Here is a 10,012-nt window from a genome sequence, read left to right as displayed (position 1 = left end):
CAGCAAGCGTAAAGCTTCCGATGCAGTGATCTTGACCTTGTTTTGGTGCATTTGGAATTTCAGTAATGCAATGATTTTTGGAGCCGCCAATCCTAGAAAATCCTTGATTTTTGAGGATGTTATTTATAAGTCTATTCTTTTTATGGATTTAGAATACATGTACAAAAGCCATATTTAGTTAGTCTTCTTGGCTTCATATTCCTATTTCTGCTACTATTTTGATTTAATTCTTTTTCTAGCTTGTTGCTAGTTTTAATAATATTCCACGGTTCCAAAAAAATATCAGGTTAGAAACTTACATACACTTTCATGACTTGATAATAAATTTTCATTTTTTTATCAATAATAACTGTATTAAATAAATAAAATAAAAAAGTAATAAACTCATATTAATTGATAAGGAGAAGTACATTACTGTTTTTGAATACAAATATAAATACGTTCTATTATGGGGAAAAAAAAGTATATTACAACTGCGGTTAAAAATATGAGAAACGTCTTGCATTCTTCTTTCCGTACAATTCCCAATTCTCCGTTTTTTGGTGCTTGATCTTTGGCATCAATTTCTTTCTTCCACGATGGGTTTAATCAATACTAGTGGTGGAGGGAAGGGATGGAATTACATTCTTCCTTCCTGTATACTAAAGACCAAATTATCCTTAATTACAAATTTAACACCCACATCCATCACACATTAGCGTTTGCATCTCTTCACTGCTGTATATCACCGATAGCTTTTCAGCTTTCTCGCGTAATTTTTCTCCTTGGTTGAATCAGGTATCATCTCTGTCTATCTCCTTATTTGTGATCGGTGATTTGCAAACTTATTTGGATACTGAAATTCTACAGAGATTAAAGATCAAAAGCCTAATTTCATCTAAAGGACTAAGCAGTGAATTAACAGCAGTGATAATAACTGTAGACAAGTTCAAAGTGCTGGAACCTTTCACTCTATTCGAACCAGCACTTGATTTCATCTGCTTTAATAGGTAAATTGGTCTCTTCAAACTGGCGCCAATATCTATCCTTAAAACACCTAACATTTCACTCTACTTTCGTACATATCCAATTACGTTATAATGATTATATATTTAATGCAGAAATGCCACAAGAATACCCATACCCTTCTCACGTGCATGCAGCTAGTTTTGTTTCAGTCAAGCTGTCAAGTAAAACCAATTATTCTATGTGGGAGGAACAGATGAAGTGCCTTCTGGAGAGCCACGATATGCTCGGTTTCATTGATGGAACAATAAAGAAAGGGAAACATAGGGGATGGAATCGGTCGGACAAACTTGTCAAAGGATGGATTTTTGGCTCATTAAGTGAAGATGCGATGGCTACTGTTGTTGGCCTCGACACAGCCAACAACGTGTGGGAGAAGCTAAGGACTACTTATGGTACTCATTCCTCTCCTAACATAGGTATGGCTTCAATATTGCTGACATGGTTTTTATTTTTATTTTATTTTTTGCTAATTGTAGTGACTCTTTTAATTCTTATGGAAATAGATAAGACAGATTACCTCCCACTATCTAGAGCAATTATGAGGGGCGACTGGGAGGAAGCCCGAGAAATTTTTAACAGGGACAAAGATGCATTAACTGCTAAACTCAATGTTAAAGGCCAAAGCGCACTCCACATTGCAGTTGATGCATGTAAACATATCCAGTTTGTTGAGAATCTCCTGAAGGAGATTAATCCAGAATCTCTTCTAACTTTGGTGAGCTATAACAAGATAAATGCACTGCATCGTGCCGCAATGGTTGACAACACCATGGCTGCAAAGATGTTGGTGGAGAAAAACCCATATTTGTTATTCAGTCTTGACAACATGAACACCTTGCCGATCCATAGAGCTATCATCGGTTCTCACGAAACCACATTTCAGTATATGCTTGATGCCTGTATGCATCATATAGCGCTTTCCCAAGAAGATGGATATCACAATCCCTTTGAGGGAAGACATGGTGTCAGGCTTCTTATTAATGTAATCAATGTCGGGCTTTTGGGTGAGTCTTGAAATCCCTAATACGTAGTTGACTTAGTTAAGACATCAAGCCTTTGAGTGTATATATGTACGGGAAATGCTTCTAGCTACAAACAAGAAATGCATCCCCTTAATTTGGATCGTATAATCAATTGTCAAAGAGAATTTAAGGGTGCGTTTGGTTGTGGAAAATTGTTTTTCATTTTCTAAGAAAATGTTTTCAGAAAATAGAGTTGAGTTTCATTTTCAATTTTCAATGAAAATTTTAGAAAACGTGTTTGGTTGAAACCGGGTGAGTTTTCATTTCAATCTTAGAAATTTGGAAAACTTTGGAAGACTGTAAAAATCATTTTTCTAATTTACATAAAATTTGGAAAACTGAAAATTTTCATTTTATTGGAAAATTTTGAAAAACTGAACTAACCAAACGCGTTTTCAAAATTTCCGTTTTCCTTTGAAAATTTTCCAGTTTACTGGAAAATTTTCTATAACCAAAGGCACCCTAATGTATCGCGTACACATTTTTTCTATATTTACTTTCATTTTTAATGCTCTTCGCAGATGTTGCTTACGATTTGATCAAGAAGTACCCTGCCATGGTTACGGAAAATGTTGGCCCTTATATACCCTTGTTGTCTATTGCGAGTAAAGCGGACTTGTATTTTAGTGGAACCCAATACAACTTCTACCAAAAATTTGTTTATGCTCGTAGGTTTCTTCTCTTTCTATCACATGATTTTGGTTTTCTTCTTACCACGACCTTTTAGATAAAATTCTACTCTAATTTTACACAATTTAGAAAAAAAAAGTTGCACCTAAACTTTTATAACCTTGAATTTTATTTTGCTTGGATCGTCATGATAATCTTTATTTGTGTTGATATCATGTATTTTTAGCTTTGATTTTGCCTCCCTGGTGATGTTGTTAACAACTAATTATTATTTTTGTTAAAAGATCTACCAACAGGTAACAATGATTTAAGTGATACAAACAAGATTCAAGATATTGAGAACCAAGACACTTATACCGGCAACTTTGAGACCAATAGCTGGAAGACCTACTTCTATTATGGTTTGTGATCTTAAAACTCTTAACAGTTGAATCTTGAACAATAAACATCATTAAAACAAAAAAATTATTTTATTTTTGGTCTGACTTCGGTCTCCTTTCAAGCATGTATGTTCTGATTTATGTCTTGCAGGCGTTTATCTTTATTAGGAATTTGTATACACAAGTGATCACACATCTATTGTCCTCAACACACTTATTGTTACTGCACCCCATTACTATTATTGATTTTTAGTTAACTTTCTCATATAAATCTAATCTGATTTCTCCTGTAGTCATCCAGAGGATTTATGTCAAGTTTTGGGAAGTTGCACTACTACATGGTAAGGAACATTCCCTTCTTTCCCCTTAAATGCATTACTTCATTCATCTATGATTTGATGTAAAAAGATTCTCTACTTAAAGGACTCTGAGTTCCCCACACGTGGAAATTCCTTATTTATTATTTTTTTTTTTGGATATATGCACACTTGATCCACAACATTTATGTAACGTGTCCTCACTGAAGGGGATTCGTATGTATTTGAGACTAAATGTTGGTCTAACGTGCAGTGACACATGTCAAGCATCTCCATGAAGACAAAGTGAAACACAATAAAGCTGTCATGCTACTGAAATGTATATGCAAAGAAGTTGGTAAAATAGATAAAGGGATTGATATTTGTCAAATTTATGGTGAAGCATTTAATCTGGCAGTGCAAAATGATACTCCTGAAGCAGTGGAAGAGATCATGGAATCTTTTCCACAAGCAATCTGGACAAGGAACAGTGATGGCTATTTAGCTACTCAAGCTGTAATAAAAGACCGTTGCCTAAAGGTTCACGGCGTTTTGATACGCCATCTGCCTCGTAACAAGTATTTAGTTCATGCCTTTTCGGATGATGATAAAAACAATGAATTGCACTTGGCTGGACAATTGGCACCTATGACCAAACTCAATCTTGTTACTGGTGCAGCTTTGCAAATGCAAAGGGAGTTACAGTGGTTTAAGGTGAACATGCTTTAAACGATATCGATAATTATTTTCTTTAAAATTAGATGTTCCCTAATATTAGTTGAACTACAGGGAGTGGAGAAATTTGGGAAACCCAAATACAAGGAAGCAAAAAACAGGAGAGGAGAGACACCAGTCATGGTGTTCAGAAGAGAACACACGCAGTTAAGAAAAGAAGGCGAACAGTGGATGAAAAAGACAGCTGATTCATACACAATCACAGCTGCACTCATCATTACTATAGTTTTTGCAGCGGCCATCACTGTGCCTGGTGGAAATGATAGCGACACTGGGAAAGCAATTTATTCAAGAGAACCAAGCTTCATCATATTTGCTGTCTCAGATGCAATTTCATTGTTTGCGTCCACCACTTCATTGTTGCTGTTCCTGTCTATTCTCACAGCACGCTATCGAGAGGAGGATTTTCTATATCGGTTACCTTTGAGATTAATAGTTGGCCTTGCAATGTTGTTCTTGTCGGTAAGCTCAATGATGGTAGCCTTTAGTGCAACACTTTATCTTACGTTTGGAGAGGGAAGAGCATGGATTCTAATTCCAGTAGCTACATTAACATGTCTTCCAATTGCTTCATTTGTAACACTACAATTACCGTTACTTGTTGATCTAATCTCCTCAACATATTATCATGGAATCTTTGCTGAACATCAATCGTGGTAGGCGTAAGATCTAATGACAACATTAGACATGACTTGTTGCATTATAAGATGTATTCATTTTTCTATTACACAATCATAATTAAAGGTAGTGCTTCAATAAGAAAACATTTTTTTAATGGTGTGATTGCATGTGATTTGATCATCAAGTATCCTGACATGGGTAGACCATTGATGTACTCATACTGTAGGGGAACTTGATACAACTTCTACCAAGAATCTGTGTATGCTTGTATGTTTCTTCTCTTACTATTACATCATATTCATGATGGATGTGTCATATCCATCATAATTTATGCCAGGTTAACCAATGATATGCTTATCGGTCACCTGCTTATATGATACTAATCCATGACTGAGGAGCAATGGATCATGATCCAATGATGACTGTTTTCTTTCTTACCACAAACCTTTTCTTCAGACAAAATTCCAACCTAAATAACCTTTACTTTATTTTGTTTTGTTCATCGTGAAAATCTTTATTTCTGGGGATATTTTAGGTTTCAAAAAAAAAACTTGTTTGCAAACAAAGCAAGGGTTAAACAAACAAGATGAAAATAAGAAATATGAAGGCGATGAGAAGATTGGTTTATTATGAATCTCTTATTAAAGTTGAAAGACAAGTTACATCTATTTGTAGGAAAAATAAAAGACTACTTAAGCAGCAAGTAAAATACACCTAATTTAATTCAAACACCTACTTACCATAATTAAATTACTCTCCTAAGAATATGGATTATTCCAACATTCGCCCTTTCATCCAAAATTCTTCTAGTCTTTTACTTCAAGTAGTCTTAGGATTTCTTCAAATCTCACTTTGTTCATTGGCTTAGTCAAAATGTTAGCTTTTTGCTCATTGGTACTCACATGTTTTACTACCACATCACCTCGTTCTATGCATTCACGAATGTAATGAATCCATGTGTCAATGTTTCTACTGCTTCCATGAAATACTATATTCTTCATTAAATCCAACGTTGACCTGTTATCCACATTCAACTTAAATGTACGAAATTTTCTTCCGGTTAACACACCAAGCAAACCACATGCCTTGAAATGTTTCACTTTTAGTTGCCATAAATTCTGCTTCACATGACAGAAATGCAACACACTTGTGTTGTTGTGGGCTCCAAGTAACAATATTTTCGATCAAGTAGAACGCCATGCTAGTTGAACTTCTTCTGTCCACCGTATCTCTTGCTAGGTCACTATCAGTGTATTCACACCATTTTTGCCAACTTTCGTTGACAAGCCATAGACAAATAGTTCCTTCAATATACCTTAGTATGTGCTTCATAGCTAGTTGGTGTTTCTTGGTTGGTTTCTCCATGAAGTGACTAGTAATGCTTACAAAGTAAGCTATGTCAGAACGAGTGTGAGTACGATACCTTAACCCTCCTATGAAGCTTCGATGTGAGCTAGGGTCTACGAATTCACCTTTTCCATTATAGCTTAATTGTAAAATTGACACCATGGGAAACCTATAACGATTATAATATAACATACCAACCTTCTTTATGATAGAATTCGTTTAACATAATGTGAGACCATTTTTGTAGTGATTGACCTCGATGCCTATATAGTAAGCTAGCATCCCAAGGTCACTCATTTTAAACTCCTTGCCAATGTTTTGTTTAAACTTCATTATCTCATCCTTGTGGCCTCCGGTGATAGTGAGATGATCAACATAGACACCAATTATAAGTATTATCCCATTTTTGTCTAAATTGCATACTCTTAGGGATACCTTTCAAACCTCTTTGCTTTCATGCATTAGTTTAAGTGTAATTTCCAAGCCCATGAAGTTTGCAGAAAACCATACAATGCTTTTGCCAATTTGTACACCAATTTTGCTTTATCTTTCTTCACGAACCCTTCCGGTAATGTCACATAAACTTCTTCTTCTCAGTTTCCATTTAAGAAAGCTTATTTACATCAAGGTGATGCACACTCCATCCGTTCAAAGTAGCAACATAGATTATGATTCAAATGATTTCCAAACGAGTAATCAGTGCAAACACTTCATCAAAATCGACTCCTCGACGAAACTCTATGTTTTATTTTGCTCAATTGCTCTTAACTCAATTTTCATAGCTTCCATCCAATCTTCACTTTCACTTTCAGTTGAGAAATTTACCAGTTCTTCTTCATCTTGTAAAAACATAAGTTCATCATTTTCTTCATAAATATTGGCCAAACGTTTATATCTTTATGGAGCATCACTTTCGGATGAACTACATGTGATGACTGAGGTGTAACCGTGCTACCTTGTGGTGTTTATTCTTAGTCAAAAGTTGTGCTTTATTGGATGTCCTTTTCTTCTTCAGGTTCGATATTAAGCATGATATCAAATGTGAGTGTTCCATTTATCATGTGTTTGAACTTTGTTGTAGGTCCCTACTCACACTTCGTAATTTCTTCGAAAATCACATTTCTTCCAACTCGAATTACTCCTGTTTCTAAATCAAGTAATTAATAACCTTTTTTTACCATTTTCAACTCCCAGATGTATGAGTTTCTTACTTCTATCATCGAGTTTTTTTAGATACACATGTGCCTATTATTTTTGCATAAGCAACACACATAAACTCTCACATGATCAATGTTTGGCTTATGACTAGTCCATAGCTCATAGGGTGTCAATTCTTTCAAAGATATTGTACTTATTCGATTTAGAATGTAGTCTAAGTGAGTCACAACCCTATAGGACCTCCGGAACGTTTATCCCTTTCGGATTGCTTCTTGCCATTCCAACTACTGTTTGATTGCTCCATTCCACAACACCATTTTATTGTGGCGAATAAGGTGTTGTATAAGGGTGTTTCAATCGAATATAGCGAACTGTGTTTACAAATATTTAGTACCCAATCGGTTCGAAAGACTTTTAACTTCAAAATTGTTTCGACATCAACTTGTTCTCTAAATTTCTTAAAAACATTCAAAGCATCATCCTTGTTTTTAAATATATAAACAAATATAAATCATATACAATCATCAACAATTAACATAAAATACTTCTTGTTGGTGTTGGTGGTGTAATCGGACCACAAAAATCTCATTGCATGAGTTCTACCGTTCTTTAGCTCTAAATTTGGTATACTTCGGATAATATTTTTGTTCTTCCGTGGAGATCAAGAAAACTTCACACAAGTAAGTAGGAACTTTGATTTTGGGCAAGCCTTCCATCGTATCAGCCATGTGTTTTAATGCATTAACATTCACATCTCCAAACTGTTTGTACCAAAGCCAAGATGTCTTGCTTTATACTACGAGTAAGCACTTCAAAACTTATACTTCACGTATGGCTTTGTACAAATGATTGCCTTTCATGACATGTACTCTGTGTCACAAAAGGATATAGATGCCGCATAAATACATGTCATTGACACCCGTGTCATAAAGGAAGACAACACACATTTGCGTTTCATAACCTTACGACATGCATTTGATGGGTTATGAGCAAAACATCATTCCTATGGTGTACATGCAAACCCTAATAGCTTTTGGATCTAGTTTGTCTAATGAACATGCAATTGAATATCCAAAGCTATAAACCCTAGATCTACATACAATTAATCATATTAACATAAGATTGGGGTTTAGATCTTACCTTGATTGTTATGTAGCAATAACAATCTCAAATCCTCCTTTGTAATGGCTTTAGAAAGCTTAGAGTCACAAGTATCACTCCTCTAATGGCTCACAAACACCAAGAGAAAGAGGATGAAGAATGATAAGAGAGGAGGCACCCAAAAACATGTAGAAACCCTAAGGAATTAGTTGGCCATGTTTTTGGTGCCCTAAGGGTCCTTAAATAGTGAGGCTATTAGGGTTATCTAACAAGGAAACCCTAATTTGATTCCTTAGGCCCTAAGCAACCCATGGACTCCCTCCTTAGAGGCCTTGGACGATTTCTAATGGGCTTCCCCATAGAATTCGTCCACTCCATCCTCTATAGAGTCCATTAGCCTAATATTCAACTATCACACAATTGACAGTTCTAGTCCCCTTTCTTTAACTAATGTCTTTTAGCCACAAAATTAATTCTTATTAATTCTTGACTAATATTTAATTAAAGAATATGATTTCTCCTTTAATATATTATTCTCATAATATATTAATAAATCATAATTATTCCTCTCTCCATAATTCATCCTATTAAGTTGCTTTGGTGAAGGCAACCCAAAAGGACCATGCACCATTGGGTCAAGTACATACCAAAATAGTTATAGACTTAGACACTAATCCAACAGTCTCCCACTTGAATAAGTCTAATAACTATTTTGCGTATGACTTCAGATCCTGATCTGCAATCGTAGCTTTCAAAAGTCGTTGTCAACTCTGATCTTATCAGATATGCATGTCCTTTAGATAAGTGATCATATATTCCTCCATGTTAAGCATCCCTAAAAAAATAGATGTTCAAGTACATATAATCAACTCATGAATCAGATAAAATAAGCATGCCTTAATTGCCCCAGGCATTTCATCGAATGTCTTCCATGCATGTTTCTCTTCCAAAATCAATAACCTTCATGAGCCTTTCCATTTTGCATGATTCACCACGACCTCTTCTATTTATAAATGTTCGTTCGTTTTATGCTCTCTGATTTCACTTGGTTTTTTTGTCTTAGAGTTTTTGATATGCGATTATGTTTGATGGTTTTGTGACAGAGATTTGCAGGGAAGTAAAGATTGCTATTTGATTTGGATAATTGCTTGATGTTTGTTAGTTGTTACATTTCTTATTAGTTCTAAGAGAAATAAGCAAAAGTACCATAAATATAATAAAAGATTAGTGAGGGGTCAATTTGGTTATTTTCCTTGTAAGTCGGTTTAGGTTAGCTTAAATACTAGTTCGGCTTGAGTTAGTTATTATCGTTGATTATGTTGAATAGAAGTCATACTTTAGGTGAAACTTTGTTAGGACATGTTTTGTTGGTTTAAGCTAGGCATTTATGTCTTGTAGGCGTTGTTTCACTTTGTATAGGTGTTTGTGTGGGTTTTCGGTTGAGTGGACCGAAAACGTCATGTTTTCGGTCGATGTGGTGTTTTCGGCCGCAAACACATTTGTTGTTACTGTTCACTATAAATAGTATCCTTGCTTGTCAGTTGTCAGGAGTTGTTTTTGGCGTTATGTGTGTGTCTTGCTGCCATTGTATCTGACCATTGAATTAATAGAAATCGTGAGCAATTTGGATTGAATTGGCTTCAACTCCTTGTTGTTTCATCAAAATTGGCTTGATTGTTTGATCCCTAGTTGGTTATTCAGTTTTTGTGCAACT

The 10,012-nt window shown here is 35.2% G+C and overlaps 1 protein-coding gene across 1 annotated transcript; it reads left to right on the top strand.

Moving 5' to 3' along the window:
* The first annotated feature begins 524 nt into the window (after positions 1–524).
* Positions 525–4,846, top strand: LOC111893569 (uncharacterized). The gene is made up of 9 exons (XM_023889656.3): positions 525–777; positions 850–989; positions 1,101–1,424; positions 1,512–2,012; positions 2,552–2,698; positions 2,945–3,061; positions 3,334–3,381; positions 3,611–4,050; positions 4,126–4,846. The coding sequence occupies exons 3-9, from the start codon at positions 1,103–1,105 to the stop codon at positions 4,729–4,731; spliced, it is 2,181 nt and encodes a 726-aa protein (XP_023745424.1). The 5' UTR covers positions 525–777; positions 850–989; positions 1,101–1,102; the 3' UTR covers positions 4,732–4,846.
* The last annotated feature ends 5,166 nt before the right edge of the window (positions 4,847–10,012 follow it).

Source organism: Lactuca sativa, chromosome 1 (genome assembly GCF_002870075.4).
Source record: "Lactuca sativa cultivar Salinas chromosome 1, Lsat_Salinas_v11, whole genome shotgun sequence".
In the NCBI taxonomy this organism is placed as follows: domain Eukaryota; kingdom Viridiplantae; phylum Streptophyta; class Magnoliopsida; order Asterales; family Asteraceae; genus Lactuca; species Lactuca sativa.
Note: the sequence above shows the minus strand (reverse complement) of the source record. Positions and strands in the feature narration are given on the sequence as shown.